This window comes from Canis lupus, chromosome X, assembly GCF_048164855.1.
Source record: "Canis lupus baileyi chromosome X, mCanLup2.hap1, whole genome shotgun sequence".
NCBI classification, from domain to species: Eukaryota; Metazoa; Chordata; class Mammalia; order Carnivora; family Canidae; genus Canis; species Canis lupus.
This window is the reverse complement of record NC_132876.1, coordinates 89,263,400-89,280,967: the sequence shown is the minus strand read 5'-3', so window position 1 is coordinate 89,280,967 and position 17,568 is coordinate 89,263,400. Positions and strand designations below refer to the sequence as shown.

The window sequence follows — 17,568 nt, the reverse complement described above, 5'->3', positions numbered from 1 at the left end:
CATTAGGTGGCTATGGAGGCTTTTACAACAGTGATGGATATGGAGGAAATTATAACTCCCAGGGGGTTGACTGGTGGGGTAACTGAACCTGCTTTGCAGTAGGTCACCCTGCCAAACAAGCTAATATGGAAACCACATGTAACTTAGCCAGACTATACCTTGTGTAGCTTCAAGAACTCGCAGTACATTACCAGCTGTGATTCTCCACTGAAATTTTTTTTTTAAGGGAGCTCAAGGTCACATGAAGAGATGAAAGGAACAATCAGCAGCCCTGTTCAGAAAGGTGGTTCGAAGACTTCATTGCTGTAGTTTGGATTAACTCCCCTCCCGCCAACCCCCATCCCAAACTGCATTTATAATTTTGTGACTGAGGATCATTTGTTTGTTAATGTACTGTGCCTTTAACTTTAGACAACTTTTTATTTTGATGTCCTGTTGGCTCAGTAATGCTCAAGATATCAATTGTTTTGACAAAATAAATTTACTGAACTTGGGCTAAAATCAAACCTTGGCACACAGGTGTGATACAACTTAACAGGAATCATCGATTCATCCATAAATATTATAAGGAAAAAAACTTATGCGGTAGCCTGCATTAGGGCTTTTTGATACTTGCAGATTGGGGGAAAACAAACAACAAACGTCTTGAAGCATATTAATGGAATTAGTTTCTAATGTGGCAAACTGTATTAAGTTAAAGTTCTGATTTGCTCACTCTATCCTGGATAGGTATTTAGAACCTGATAGTCTTTAAACAAGCCATTCCAGTCATGATGAGGTGATGTATGAATACATGCATACATTCAAAGCACTGTTTTCAAAGTTAATGCAAGTAAATACAGCAATTCCTCTTTCAATGTTTAGGCAGATCATTAACTATGAGCTAGCCAAATGTGGGCATATTATTACAGGGAAAGTTTAAAGGTCTGATAACTTGAAATAGGTTTTTAGGAGAATTCATCTACTTAGACTTTTTAAATGCCTGCCATAAATGAAATTGAAATGGTAGAATGGCTGACCACAGCAATGACCAGCCCTCCTTGGGGCCCTGGGTGATTTTTGGTCTAATAACGCATGCTAGTGTTGATGTTTTTTGGTCAAGAGGGTATGAACAGGAAGAATTAATGCAGCAGGCTTTATTTTAAATGCCGATTCACATTACTCTGTTCAAGCTGCGTTGAGATGTTAAACTGGCTTACTATAGACTTTGTAAAAATGGCTCCAGAAGAGTAACAAACTGAAATCTTTGAGATCACACAGGTTGGAAATATGTACATAACTGCACAAGGTGTCAATTCTGCTCTACAGTGCAGTTTTAGTCAGTTTTAGTTGCATAGGTTTCCATTGTATTTATAGTCTGTTTATGCTAAATCTGGCCAAAGATGAGCATTGTCCACCACTAAAATGCCTCTGCCACTTTGAATTCTGTGCTAATTTTGTGGCCAGAATGCGGTGATCAAAACGCTCAATCTTTTTACAGTGGCATAGGAAGATGGCAAAAATTTCCTAAAGTGCAATAGATTTTCAAGTGTATTGTGCCTTGTTCTAAAACTTTTATTAAGTAGGTGCACTTGACAGTATTGAGGTCATTTGTTATGGTGCTATTTCAATTAGTCTAGGTTTAGGCCCTTGTACATTTTGCCCATAACTTTTTACAAAGTACTTCTTTTATTGCACATTCAGAGAATTTTATATATATGTCTTGTGTGCGTGTCCTTAAACTTCCAATCTTATTTTGTCTCTTGGAGATTGTTGAACGCAGCTTGTCTAGGAAGGGGATGGGACTAGATTCTAAAATTTATTTGGGACCACGGGAATAATAGTTGGGAAGAAAACTATTTGCACACGACAGATTTCTAGATACTTTTTGCTGCTAGTTTTATGTAATATTTATTGAACATTTTGACAAATATTTATTTTTGTAAGCCTAAAAGTGATTCTTTGAAAGTTTAAAGAAACTTGACCAAAAGACAGTACAAAAACACTGGCACTTGAATGTTGAATGTCACCGTATGCGTGAAATTATATATTTCGGGGTAGTGTGAGCTTTTAATGTTAAGTCATATTAAACTCTTAAGTCAAATTAAGCAGACCCGGCATTGGCAGTGTAGCCATAACTTTCTGATGTTAGTAAAAACAAAATTGGCGACTTGAAATTAAATCATGCCAAGGTTTTGATACACTTGTCTTAAGATATTAATGATACACTTCAAAAACACTGATAAGAAGTGTCCAGATTCTCAGATGTTTGTTGCGTGAGTTTTGTTTAGTTGTGTGTATTTTTTTTTTCAGTGAATGTCTGGCACATTGCAATCCTCAAACATGTGGTTATCTTTGTTGTATTGGCATATTCAGTGACTTGTACATTCAGCGGCAGCATTTAAGCAAGTTTTATCAGTAAGCAATATTTTCAGTTAAATAAACGTTTCAAAAAATCACATAAGAATGGATTTAAACTTGCTGAATGTAAAGATTGAACTTCAAGTCACTGTAGCTTTAGTAATTGCTTATTGTATTAGTTTAGATGCTAGCACTGCATGTGCTGTGCATATTCTGATTTTATTAAAATAAAAAGTTGAACTGCACAGTCTCCTTTGTTGTTGTCAATTGTGGTTTATTATAGGTGAAAATAAAGTTGTGCTCTTGCCTGAAGAATTGTAAGGTGTAATTTTTTTTGGTTTGCCGTCCAGTGCTAATTTGGAGATGTCTCTTGAGATGTAATAAAAGATGAAGTTGGCCAAAAGGATTCAAATAGATGGGAATCTAAGATTCTTAATGGAATACAGCATGTATTGCAAATTGTTTTGTACTTTGAGCAGTTTGATATGGGTGGGATTCTTTGTTCTTTGAAGCACTTGATATGAAGGTCAGCTTGAACAGTGGAAGTTGGGTAAAAATCTAATGTACTAATAATCCAAATGCAGATGAACACGTAGGGATCAAGAATGTATTTGGGGTCTGGGCAGGGGAGCTCCTAGTTGGCTCAGTCGGTAGAGCATATGCAGTTAAGTCTCAGGGGTGCGAGTTCAAGCCCCACACTGGGCGTGGAGCCTACTTCTAAGTGTATTTGGGTCAGGGGGATAGACCTGGCATGGGCACCCTTTCTCCCTTTATTTGCTGGCCTCCATTACCTCACATTCCGGCCAGCCCCTAGTACTGATTAACAGGACATGGTCTGAATCAGAACTGGATAAGACCTAAGAAGTTACGTTGGACCATATGAAAGGACTTGTTTTGGGGGTCAAACATGGTCAGGGGTTGGCAATTGGATATGACTAAACCTAGGGAAAGTACTTAATTCAGCTTTTTTTTGTTTAATAAAATGAGTTTTAAGTTTATTTTTACATTTTTTCTTTTTTTTAAATTTATTTTTTATTGGTGTTCAATTTACCAACATACAGAATAACCCCCAGTGCCTGTCACCCATTCACTCCCACCCCCCGCCCTCCTCCCCTTCTACCACCTCTAGTTCGTTTCCCAGAGTTAGCAGTCTTTACATTCTGTCTCCCTTTCTGATATTTCCCACACATTTCTTCTCCCTTCCCTTATATTCCCTTTCACTATTATTTATATTCCCCAAATGAATGAGAACATATGATGTTTGTCCTCCGATTGACTTATTTCACTCAGCTTAATTCAGCTTTTGTTTGAGTTTTTGCAGTATTGAGAACAATTTTTTATTTTTTGGCATTATAAAATACTTGCTGGATAATTAGCCATTTTTGGAGTTAGTAGTGATCTCAAACAGCAATCCTAAATTTGGGGGGCAGAATTTTGAAGATGATCAGCCACATTGGTTTTGGAGATGGGAAAGAGGAAGGATCCTGGGTTTCATCAGAAGTGTGGAAAGAGGTTATGTTAGGATGGCTGGGTTGACAAGATAGTGGCAGAAGGTGATAAGTAGTGAAACTGGATTCTAAGGATTTAAGGTCCTTTATATTAAGAGTGTACACAAGCTATCTGGGGGGGACTAAATCATTGAGATTATTTCTAGTCTAGCAGGGTTAAGATTATAACAGGTTTATTTGCATACTCTTAATTTTTGTAGTTTATTTTAATTTTTGTAGTTGAAGTGATCATGTTTATATATTTAAATGCTATTGTCACCCTACCCCCCATCAATGTTAACTGGGTTTGTTCTTAAACCATGTTTTGGCTGAATTTCAACAGATCTTTTCTAAAACAACTTACAGGGTCCATGTTTGAAAATGTTCAGTGTCTTTATTTATATAAATGTTTTTCTATCATGGGTGGCTGGTTCCCTTGCCCCTATGCTCCTAAGTGACCTGGCTGAACAGTCACTGACTTGATTTCTTTGAAGCTCAGTAACTAAGCCATCTGGGTGTTGACACTGGTCTTACCTGCCTTCCGACTGGAGTGCAGAGCTTCCATTCACTGCATTTTAGGAATCTCTTTCTCTTCTGTTCTCATTGAACACGATTCCAGATATGTTTAAGCTGCTTTGCTTCAGATCCTGTCCTCATTTCAGTTGATGTGCTTTTCAACATGTTCAGTCTGTTTCTAATATGGTTTTCCTCTGTAGTGACTTCTCCATTTCTTTCATTTTCTTTGTTGATTTTCTTCCCCCTGAGTTTTTCCTACCTATATCTGACTGGGGTGTCTTCAGGATAATTCTGAAATGTGATTGTTTTGACACAGGGCACTGTTAGTGTGGAAGAATATTTCATGACCTGGAAACACGTTTATTATGGGAGAAAACATAAAACAGATGAACACATTTACTTTATGAGGAGAAGAGGTCTCAAAACATGTTAAACGTAGAATTACCATATGACTCAGCGATTTTATTCCTAGGAGAATTCTACCCAGGAGAAATGAAAACAAGCCTACAGCTTAGGTTTGCATGCGAATGTTCATAGCATTCAAAATAACCAAAAAGTGGAAACCACCAATCAGCTGCCAATCAGCTGGTGGATAGACAAAGTCTGTATACATGGAATGGAGTGCTGTTTGGCCATAAAAAGGAAATACTGATGCTATCTCTATCCTTTGGGGACATGACCACATCCCTAATTTCCTTTCCCCTCCTCAAAGGATCATTAGGAGGGCCTTTTAGCACTGTGACACATGACTGTACTCTGACTTAAGGTTTTCTGTGGATGTCTGTATGGTTTCAGTCCTGATTTTGTTGTGTTAGCAGATCTAGTCATGGTTTATAATTTGAGGGTTCCTGTTTTCTTTGTTACAGTGAAGATGACATTTGACCTTTTTTTTTTTTTCTTAAAGTAGACTCCACACCCAACATGGGGCTTGAGCTCAGGATCAAGTGTGGTGCCCAGACGTTTTAGTTTTTAAGAACTAAGTGGAGTAAAAACGCCACTCCCATCTTTGGAAGAAAGAGGAAATCCTCATTCTTCCTTTTCCACTCTCTTCATTCTACTCTATACTCACCTAGATTTTCAACAGCCCATCTCATTTACCTGACATCAGTTGGGTAGTTGTATGCAGGATGGTGTTTGAACCTCCACTCCTGACCCAGTCACCTGATAGAATCCTAGTGGGTTATCTGGGAGACATTTGGATAGCCAAGGTTGATTTAGGACTCATTCAAAAACTGGGAGTCTGCTTGGTGTTGGGGAATGTAGCAATGATTTCAAATGTAGTCCTTGTCCTCTTGGGACCCTGGTTTTTCTTTTGCAGTTCCCCAACTTGATGTTGCAACAAAAGAATCTGGGAAATGATTCTATGGAAACTCTCCTAATAGAATCCATCCCTGGGGTTCACTCAGGAATTTCTTTTGCTTTTAATTTCCCCAGGCAACTCTGATGAAGCAAACTTAAGGTATGGAGTCTGCTGTTCTCTACCCTTTATCATCTGTTCTAAAACTTCAATTACCATAATCATGTTTCAGGTACTTCATGGCACAGACATCTCTATATTCCAAATTACAATAGATACTGCAACCAAATGAATAGTGCTCTATTAAGTTGGTCCTATGGTGTGGCACCAGTCTACCTTTGCAGCTTTTAACTTTTTCCCCATATCCTATACCGTAGCCAAATATGATGCTATTGCCCAGACACATCCTGCCCTCTGGCTTTGCTATAGTTTTTTTTTTTTTTTTTAAGATTTTGTTTATTCATGAGAGACAGAGAGAGAGAGAGGCAGAGACACAGGCAGAGGGAGAAGCAGGCTCCATGCAGGGAGCCCGACATGGGACTTGATCCCAGGTCTCCAGGATTACACCCTGGGCTGAAGGCAGCGCTAAACCATTGAGCCACCCGGGCTGCCCTGCCATAGTTCTTATTCACCCAGTTCCTTCTAACTAGAATTAGAGCTGAATTAATATTTAATTTTATATATTGTACTCAGAATTAATATTCTGCCACCATTTACAGTATTAGCGAGGTCAAGAAAATAATTGCTTTAATGGGTTAAGGAAGGAGTAGGCTTCAACTGGAGTGTGCAAAATGAGCTCAACTCTTTGGGGGAATATATAGAAAACTAGAGGGAAATTGCAAAAATAGTGACAGTTCTGGTAAAGCAGAAAAGATTTTCTGCAGCTTCATACTTTTCCTGTACTGAACAGGTTTTATACAATTTTTTTTAAGATTATTTATTTATTTGACAGAGAGAGTGAGCAAGCAAGCAGGGGCAGAGGTAGGCAAAGGGAGAGAGAAGCAGGCTCCCCCACAGAGCAGGGAGCCCAATGTGGGGCTCGATCCCAGGACCCTGGGATCATGCCCTGAGCCAAAGGCAGACACTTAAGCAATTGAGCCACCCAGGCACCCCACAATGGTATTTTCTAATAAAACTTGTTTACTTTTATTAGTCTGAAATGACCTCTGAAATGAGGTCATGTGTACCTTTCTTGCAGTTTCCCGCTAGTAACATCTGACATAACTAGTGCATCAAAACCAGGAAATTGACATTGGTACAATCTACAGACCTCCCTTAGATTTCACCAGTTTTCTGTGTATCTTGTGTGTAGCTCTATGCAGGTTTATCACATGTTGATTTGTATAACCACCACAGAACTCTTCCATCACCAAGATCTCCCTAGTGCTACCTCTTTATAGGCACACCTGCCCCCCCCCCTTTCTGCTTCTCTACCCTGTCACCCCTGGCAACTGCTTATCTATTTTCCATCTCTAAAATGTCATTTCAGAATTGTTAACATAAATGGAATTGTGCAGTATGTGACCTTTTGAGATTGGCTTTTTATCATTCAGCATAATGTCCTTGAGAGCCCTCCAAGTTGTTGCAAATAGTTTGTTTCTTTATTGCTGAGTGGTATGGATGTTCCACAGTTTATTTATTCAGCTGTTGAAGGATATTTGGCTTGTGCCAGTTTTTGACTATTGCTAGTCAAGGTTGCTATGAACATTCGTGGACAGATCTTTGGACACAAATTTTCATTTTTCTGGCAGAAATGCAATTGTTAGATCATATGGTAAGTGTATGTTTAGTTTATGCTAAACCATTTTCCAGAGTGGCTGTACCACTCTGGTTGCATTCCCACCAACAATACACCAGAGATGCAGTTTCTCTGCATCTTCACCAACATTTGGCATTGGCTTATTTTATTTTGGCTATTCTAATTGGTGTGAGGTGGTATCTCCCTGTGGTTTTATTTATTTATTTATTTTTTCCCTGTGGTTTTAATTTGCATTTCCCTAATGGCTAGTGATGTTGAACATCTTTTCATGTGCTTGTTTGCCATCCTTCTGTTCTCTTTGGTAAAATATGTGTCTTTTGCCCATTTAAAAAATTGTTTTTCAATGCTGAGGTTTAAAAAAAATTAGTGAAATATAGTTGACATACAACGTTACATTAGTTCAGGGATTTGACAATTCTGTACATTACACAGTGCTCACCATGATACGTGTAGCTACCATCTGTCACCATACAAAGTTATTGCAACATTATTGACTGTGTTCCCTATGCTGTACTTTTCATCCCTATGATTTATTTTATAGCTGTAAATTTGTACTTCTTAATCTCCTTCGTCTATTGCCCTCATCTCCCCAATTCCCTCCCCTCTGGCAACCACCAGTTTGTTCTCTGTATGTAGGAGTCTGTTCTGTTTGTTTGTTTGTTTTGTACTGTTGAGTTTTGGGAGTTCTCTCTATATTCTAGGTACCAGTCCTTTGTCAGATGTTTGATTTACAAGTATCTTTTCTCAGTCTATAGCTTGTCTATCTTTTTATTATTATTTTAATTCCAGTGTAGTTAACATACTGTGTTCTATTAGTTTCAGGTATACAATATAGTGATTCAAAACTTCCAGTGCTTGAACACTTATCTTGACAAGATAAGTGTACTCTTAGGGCGCCTGGCTGGCTCAGTCAGAAGAACATGTGACTCTTGATCTTGGGGTCATAAGTTTGAGCCCCATGTTGGGTGTAGAGATTACTTAAAAAAAAAAAGATAAGCGTACTCTTAATCCCCATCACCCAGTTCCCTCATCTCCCAACCCACCTCTTCTCTAGTAATCCTCTGTTCTCCACATTTAAGAGTCTGTTATTTGAAGGGTGCCTGGGTAACTCAGTCAGTTGGACGTTTGACTCTTGATTTCAGCTCAGGTCTTGATCTCAGGGTCATGAGCTGAAGCCCCATATTAGGCTCCATGCTGTGGAGCCTGCTTAAAAAAAAGTCTGTCATTTGGTTTGTCTCTTTTTTTCCTTTGTTTTGCTTCTGAAATTCCACATATGAGTGAAATTATATGGTATTTGTCTTTCTCTGGCTTATTTCACTTAGCATTATATTCTCTAGATCCATTCATATTGCAAATGGCAAGATTTCATTTTTTTAAATGGCTGTATAATATTCCATTACATATATATATATATATATATATATATATATATATATTCACATCTTCTTTATCCACTCCTTTATCGATGGACATGTAGGCTGCTTGTTTTTTCTTAATGGCCTTTTGCAGAACAAACGTTTTTAGTTTTTTTTTAATTTAAAAAAAATTTATTTATGATAGAGAGAGAGAGAGAGAGAGAGAGAGGCAGAGACATAGGAAGAGGGAGAAGCAGGCTCCATGCACCGGGAGCCCGACGTGGGATTCGATCCCGGGTCTCCAGGATCGCGCCCTGGGCCAAAGGCAGGCGCTAAACTGCTGCGCCACCCAGGGATCCCACAGTTTTAGTTTTTAAAAAACATTTTCAATCTTGATGCAGTCCAATTATCAATGTTTCCTTTGTGGATTGTGCTTTTGGTATCATGTTTAAGAACACTTCACCTAGCCCTAGGTCCTAAAGATTTTCTATTTTTTCTAATTTATAATTTTACATTTAAATCTATGATCCATTTTGAGTCCATTTTTAAGATGTGAGGTTTAGGTTAAGGTTCACTTTTTAATCTATGGATGTTCAATTGCCCTAGCACTATTTATTGAAAATACTCCTTCCTCTGTTGAGATGCCTTAGCAACTTTGTCAAAACTCAGTTGACCAGCCTTGTGTGGGTCTGTTTTGGATTCTCTTCTGTTTCATTGATCTCTGTGTCTACCCCTCCACTAATACCACAGTTTCCATTACTTCTAACTATATAGTTAGTCTTAAAACTGGGTAGAGTGATTCTTCCCACTTTATTCTTTTTCAAATTTGTTTTAGCTATTCTAGTTCCTTTGTCTTTTCACATAAGTTTTAGAATTAGCTTTTCTTTCTTTCTTTTTTTTTTTTTTAAACTAAGCTCTATGCCCAGCATGGGGCTCAAACTCATGACCCTGAGATTGAGTCACATGTTCTACTGACTGAGCCAGCCAGGCGCCCCTAGAATAAACTTCTCTTTACAAAAAAATCTTGCTGGGATTTTGATGGTAATTGTGCTGAACCTATAGATCAATTTGGGGGAGAACTGACATCTTTACTATGTTGTCTAAAATATATTTTTAAATTCCAAACTCAGAATATCCAGCCAACAGGAAAAATCATCTGCTACTTCCTTTCTGGAGCATTCCTGTTTATTCATCTTAGGATCATGCTCCTTGTTTGGAGCATGTCCACAGAGCAGGTATCTCCATGAAATGCTACATTTTGTAAAGGAAGTTCATGTAGGAATATATGAAAGAGTCCGCCTGGTTCTCATTCTGATCCAGACATTCCCCTTCTGATCCAGTAAGCATCTTCTGGAAGGGTTCGTTCCTGTTTGTGAGGCTTCCTGAAAGTCAAGTCAGTAACCGCCTGTGCAAAAAATGCAACATTGAGGGGCGCCTGGGTGGCCCAGTGGGTTAAGCATCTGCCTTCAGCTCAGGTCACGTTCTTGGGGTCCTGGGATCGAGCCCTACATCAAGCTTCCTGCTCAGCCGGAAGTCTGCTTCTCCCTTTCCTTCTATCTGCCATGCTCTCTCTCTGTCAAATAAATAAAATCTTAAAAAGGAAATACAATATTCAGTTCATTTTAAACTTGTAAAAAGCCTTACACCTTTTCGGTTTCATCTTCTTAAAACTCATTATTGGGAGAGTACTTGGGAGTCTTACTTGAATATCAATTCTCAGCATGCACTGAACTTAATGACTATAATGTCCCAGAATTTTAATAACAAAATTTTAATGTCAGTTTTCATCAGGGAACTGTGTCCTTGGATTGTACTGTGGTGGTGACTTCCTGTAGAAGTTCTTTAATTGGCATAAGCTTAGGCAAAGCTGTCTTCTCCACAAGAGGCTGGGAAGCTGCCATGTGCAATTTGCGAGTCTGTTTATTCCATGGATTTCTAAAAGATCTACAATGTTAACAGTATCCCTTGTAATAGGACCTGTGGGATAAATTTATTTGGGCGTCAGTGTCACAAATAGGCTTTGTTTTTAAGGAACATGTTTTTCTCTTACAAACACTGAAAACCAGCCCCCTCCTAGGAATCAAGTCTGTGGCATTTATTAACCATACCCCCGGCTGAATCTCAGCCTACTCATTTCTCTCTGACTTTTCATTTTCTCGCACGGACATCTGAAACTTGCCTCCAAATTTTGGAGAGAGATAAGGTATACATATATGAAGTGAAACTTAATGCTATTTTCTAAAAGTCTGTTGTTTTGGTTTGTTACCACAGGAAGGAATATCTGGAGATGGGAATTCAGATTTAACAATGATAATACAAAAAAGGAGGGGATGTGATTCAATTTTGACAGTGCAGCAACCTGGGTAATCCTATTTATTTACTGCTTTGGAGTTGTGTGAGACATAACTCAGATTTTATCTAATTCTATAGGGCAGTTGGGTTTGTATTCCTGTTTTAGTGATCAAGCAGCCAAAGCAAAGGCATTTTTAAAAGGCATTTAGTACCAGATGATAAAGATGTACTTGGTAACAACTCTGTAGAAAACCCCAAGAGAGGAACTGGGATCACCCCTGACCTGATTCATTATCTTCTCTTAGATGCTTTCCATTACTTCCTCCATGAGGAAGTGTTCCTGTTTAAGGCCTGTCTAGCTGTGCCTTTCTCAACCACTTAGTGCTGTGGTGCCCTCTTACACCTCTGAATGCATCATCTGTATTTCCCTCTCTTCTGGATCATTCCCTTAACTTCACCCATCTCAAAGCCCTAGCTTGACCTCATGTCTCTATCCAGCTTGCGCTTCCACCCATGTTCATAGCTTTCGATACCATGTCTTTTTATTTAATATTTTACCTAGATAATACATTGAATTATTTTAAGAATCACGTGATACGTGAAGTTATATAGCAAAGTCTTACTCCCACCTTGCCCTCATCCCAACCAGTAGCCACGTATTTCTTGTCTATCCTTCCAGAGTGTCTTTATGCAAAAGTAAACATATATGAATATACTTTCTCCTCATTTTACCAGTCAGTAGAGCATGTGACCAGTCAGTAGAGCATGTGACTCTTGATCTCAGGGTCATTCAAGCCCCATGTTCGGCAGAGAGCTTGCTTAGAAAAAAAATTGCACACTATATTGTTCCATACTTTTCTTCTACTAAACAATATTTAGTGGAAAATTTTGCATGTCAACATGTAAAGTCCATTTTTTTTACAGTTCTGTACTCAGAATATTCTTATTGTGTGGCTGTACCATAATTAAGCAGCTATCCTATTGATGAATGTATAGGCTGTTTTCTATCATTTGCTATTCCTAGCAATACTGCAATAAATGATTAACTTTGTACACATAAGTATATCCATTGAAATTTGAATACATATGGTCAAGTTCTCCCCAGGAGTTGTATCAATTCACACTGCTACTAGTGATGTATAAGAGTGCTTCTTTTTCCATAATTTTGTGTATTGGCAAACTTGTATTTTGGCTAATGTAATTGAAACTTTTTTTACCTGGATAGTTTTATAGTTCTCTTCTGAGTAAGCTCAAACATCTTCCCATAATTTAAAAGGCTATTTGTATTTCTTTTTCTGTTAAGTGTCTATTCTCAACAGTCTTTGGCCGATTTCTCTTTTGGGTTATTGATCTATTTCTTGTTTGATTTGTAGAAGCTCTATAGGAGGATGATTAGCTCTTTGTTACAGTAGTGGCCAAATTGTTTTTGTTTTTGTTTTTTTTTACATTTGGTCATTTGTGTTTTCATGTTGCTTATGGTGTTTTGATTTTTGACAATATAGAGGGCTTTAAAAAATTGTTTTTTATTAGGTATTCTCTATGTCCAACATAGGGCTCGAACTCACAACCCCGAGATCAAGAGTCACATGCTCTTCTGACTGAGCCAGCCAGGCACCCCTGAGAATTTGTTTTTTTTTTTTTTCAAATGTGTAGTTTATTTCATCAATCTTCCGAATATTGAGTCATATTTTTTCCTACTCCAGCATGTCATAAAAGAATTATCCTAAAAAAAGGAGAATTCTCCTGTGTTTTCTTTTCTTATAGTTATATTTCTACCTTTGTGGTTTTATTTTCACATTAATTTTTTAATTTGGAGTTTATCTTGGTATATTATAATGGTCTATGGATCCAACATTTTTTTCTATTTGAACCAACACTATCTATTGAAACATCCATCTTTTCTATACTGTGTTAGGATACAGTTGAAGAGTTGTAACCAAGAGGCCCTGAAATAGAATAGCTTCACCAAGATAGAAGTGACTTCTCTTACTAGTTCAGAATTCATATTCTTGGGTCAGTGAGTGACTGTTGTTCTCAGCAGGATTGAGGTTCCTTCCATTTTATTTCTCAACCTTAGGGCAAGTAGTTCTCAACACGTGGTCCCTAGACCAGTAGCATCAGTGTCGCCTGGGGATTTGTTAGAAATATAAACCCTTGAGCCTCACCCCAGACCTGTTGTATCTGCAACTCTGGAGATGGAGCCCTGCCATTTGTGTTTTAGTAAGCCCTCCAGTGGTTCTGATGCCTGCTAACTTTGGGGAACCACTGACTTAGGACATTGTCCTCATCTGCGTGGTTCAAATAAGACTGCATTGTAGACGGAAGGAAAAGGGCATGGAGGAGACACTCCAGCAGTTTTCATGTGTCAGTACTGAAGGGGCACACATCACTCATGTGCCAGTTTGGGCAAAATCTTGGTCGCATGGCCACTTCTAACCCCAAGGGAGGCTGGGTAGGATCATCTAGCTGGGCACATTGAGAGATAGCTAACAGTCTCCAAATGTGGCCAACAGTGATAAGATACAAAACTCCCTTTATACAAGTAGGGTTGCTTCTGGAATTGTGAACGCTGACCTTTTTTTTTTTTTTTGAGAGGGTGGGAGGGAGGGAGAGAGATTCTTAAGCAGGTGCAATGCCCAGTGCAGAGCCCAACATGGGGCTCAGTCTCACAACCCTGAAATCATGACCTGAGCCAAAATCAAGAATTGGACGCTTAACCAACTGAGCCACCCAGGTGCCCCAACACTGGCTTTTTTGAATCATGTGCTAGAACTACATAGTTTTAATAATTCAGGCTTTGTGATATTTTTTAATATCTTTACTATCTAGTCCTTCAGTGCTCTTTTATTTAGAGTTTTGTTTTGCTTTGCTTTTTTTTTTTTAAGATTTTATTTTTAAGTAATCTCTACACCTGACATGGGGCTTGAACCCACAACCCTGAGATCAAGAGTCTCATGCTCCATCAACTAGCCAGCCAGGTGCCACTTGCTTGTTTATTTTTTAACATTTACAGTCAGTTTGTCTAGCTCTAAAAATTTGTCAGGTTGTTTTGGAATGATGTTGATTTACAAAGTAACTTAAGGATAATTGACCTTTATGATGACTCTGTTCAGTTGCCTTTTATAACTTCAGTAATGTTTTAAAATTTTCTTTGTTAGGTTTTACGCTTTTTTTTTTTAAAGATTTTATTTATTCGTGAGAGACACCCAGAGAGAGACAGGCAGAGACAGAGGGAGAGGGAAAAGTAGGCTCCTCGCAGGGAGCCTGATGTGGGACTCAATCCCAACTTAGTGGCACATAAGATTTTATTTTATTTTATTTTATTTTATTTTATTTTATTTTATTTTTTTTATTTTATTTAAATTCAACTTACCAACATATAGTATAACACCCAGTGCTCATCCCATCAAGTGCCCTCCTCAGTGCCCTATCCCTATGTACTTTTTATGTTATTTATTGCTATTATAAGTGAGGTATCTTCTTCCATTATATTTTCTAGCTGGTAATTATATATAGGAAAGTTGTTGGTTTCTGCATATTTTATTTTCTGCTACCTTATTGAATTCTTATATTGTTTATAGTAGTTTCTTGGTTGAGTCTCTTGGCTTTTCCAGGTATACAGTTACATTATGTACAAATAATAATAGTTTTACTTCCTCCTTTACAATCATTAGATCTTGAATTGGGGGAGGTTGTGTTTCTTTATTTTATATTTTTTCATTGCAGAAATGGTACTATTTATTAAAGATATACTATATTATATACTATATAAAAGATATACTATATTTAAGATATAAAGATATACTGAAATCACTCAAATAATACATAAAGTAATTTTATCTGTTCCTTAAAACTATACCATTAGACCTCTATCTATTTCTCATGTCCAATTGCCTCAGTTGGTTTCTCCAGTACAATGTTAAAATAAGAATTGTGAATTCTTCTGGTGTTTGCCATTAAGCACAATGCTGGAATAATGTTAAACATGTTAAGGGGATCAGTCTGTTCATATTTTGAATTTTCACCAAGAATGGGTATTGAGCTTGTCACATGCCTTTTCAGCCTCTGCAGAAATGATTATATGTATTTTTCTCCCCATATTTATAAATATACTTAAATATTTTAATAGATTTTATGATATTTAGATAATGGGGTACTCTTCACCATCCGAACTAAAGAACTGAACAGATGGTGGATAATAGCAGATACCTGTACCTTCTCCCTCCCTTTCCCTGACCTCTCCTGGGTCCTTCCCCCATTTCATTAAATGGCTTGATCAGTTCACCTACTCAGGTCAAAGGCTTAGAAGTCGTTCCCTTTTTTTTTTCTCTCATACCCTTCATCAACAAATCTCAGACGTTCTCCTTCCAGACCTGGCCATTTCCTCATCACCACTCTAAAATCCTGGTCCAAGTTAACTTCCTTTCTTTCCTGACTATAACAGTCTCCTTAACTGGCCTTCCTGCCTCCATTATGACTTATAAGACTATCTCTAATCCACTGTGTCCCTCTCACACCAGCCTCCTTTCACTCCCTTAACCATGCCAATTTCATCCTTTCTGCTAGAACTTCCTTTCTTCTCATGGCTGTCTCCTGCTCATTCAGGTCTCAACCCAACTGTCTCCTCTTCAGAGAGAGCCTCCTTGACATTCTTAGCTAAGTTCTCTAATTAAGTACCAAGGAAGCCCTAAAGAAATGATGTGCAACCTCTGACAGGGCCCTGAGCCAGTCTCTTGCCTACAAAAGGTGGATCAGGAGCTGCTGAGGCTGATGACACTTGTTTGGCCACCTCATTTCCAGCTTATGAGGGACAGGTCAGAGAGGGCTGGGCTTCCACTCCCTCACGGCCACTAGATGTGGCACACTCCAGGCAGATAGATGCTTCCTGGTTCCCTTGACGCTCCCATACTGAGGGCCATCCTCCCTTACTGTCTTCCTGCCATGAAAGGACCTATAGTGAGAAAGCACACTTCCTAAAAGTAAGATGCTGTCTATTTGTGAGCAAGAGGATGCCACCTTACTGCCCGTGGCCTTCAGCAAGTGACTTAATCTCTGAGTCCCAGCTTTCTTTATGTGAAGTCAGAACCACAGTACCTGCCTTTACACTTTTGGTGACAATTAAGGGAGGATATATTTAAAGAGCCATTGTATGATTCTATGATTTCAATAGACATGGAGGCAATAGTAAACTGTCATGACTGTCACAAAAAATAAAGCCCTGCCCCTCCCTGCCAATCTTCTCACTTCTCTGCCAGGGTAAGAAGCTTAGAGCCGCCCCAACAGTTCATTTTACCATCTCTCCTACAGTCACCCAAGGCTGGTTCGTTGTTTCGGAACATGGCTCATGTCTGCTATTCTTCCCTTCCTGCTGCCTTTAACCTGGACTCTGGAGATAGCTACCTCTCTGTCTTTATTCTCTCCCTGTCTGTGACAGATACTCCTTTCTGGTCTCCCTTCCCAACACAACTCCAGTTTGGCTCAGGGTGGACGTGCCTCTCTGAAAGTATACTTGGCTCCTCAGCCTCCCTCGCCCTTGAGTAGCTTTGTCTTCCAATTCTGGTCAATGAGATGTAGGTAGAAGTCCCCAGGATGGGTGGGTGTCCCTTTCTTACGTAAAACCTCATGAGAAGAGTTTTGGATCTACTATTTTTTCTTTCCTAGAACTTGGAGCCTCACACCCAGGGGGACAGGAGCTGATCTGTGACCACAAAGACAAAAACCAAATGCTGACCATAGTGGAATAGAACGATGAGCAAACCTACATCATGGATGACCCAGTGAAACCAGTACCCCAGCCTTGGCTGTCTTCCCCAGTGTGCCTCATTACATAAGAAAAATAAACCCCTGTGCATCCCAGTTTCTATCCTTTGCACTGTTTATTCTTACAACTCTTTGGCAAGTTTAAATTTTCTTCTAAATGAAAGATCGGGAAGCAAACAAGCCTATAAGCTAGTGGGAAAGGGAATCTCCCATCTGTTATGATACATAAATATTTTTACATATATTTTCCATCATATGAGATATTATCTACATGACCCTTTGGCAAATACGAAATTTCTTGTTTTAAAACTCTAACCGGATGTTTTATTTTTTCTGTTAAAAAAGAACACACACACACCTCTCGGGAATATGGAGAGCATCTGGCTGTGGTGACAGTATTGTCACAGTGCCACTATGATGGAGGTGAGCCCGTTACACCGAAACACCGTGAATCAGTGACTCACCAGTAACTACCACCACTCTTGATTTCAAGTTTTCTCTGTGAGCCAGACATTGCTCTCACTAGTTCTTGCAAGCACCCCAGTGTTGAGTTTTCTGCCTTAGGTGTGATAATGGTAGTGCAGTTACTTTTTGCAAGGGTGATTCTTACCTTTCGGAGATACATATTTATTTACCAGTGAAAGGAAGGGATGTCTGGGATCTGTTTCAGGATAATCGAGGGGCAAAAGTGAGTCAGGGTATAAACAGAACAAGATTGTCCAATCAGTTGATGGTTGTTGAAGCTGGATGGTAGATAAGTCA

The 17,568-nt window shown here is 38.8% G+C and overlaps 1 protein-coding gene across 5 annotated transcripts in view; it reads left to right on the top strand.

Moving 5' to 3' along the window:
* Window positions 1-16,902, top strand: part of DDX3X (DEAD-box helicase 3 X-linked) — a 30,352-nt gene extending 13,450 nt beyond the window's left edge. For 3 of the 5 annotated variants that reach the window (XM_072816593.1, XM_072816591.1, XM_072816589.1), the window contains exon 17: window positions 16,708-16,902. In XM_072816593.1, the coding sequence (XP_072672694.1) occupies window positions 16,708-16,790 (83 nt within the window). In that variant the 3' untranslated portion in view covers window positions 16,791-16,902. Of the gene's footprint in view, window positions 1-6; window positions 2,591-16,707 lie in introns of those variants that run through there. The other 2 variants (XM_072816592.1, XM_072816590.1) reach the window with 1 other exon arrangement.
* The last annotated feature ends 666 nt before the right edge of the window (window positions 16,903-17,568 follow it).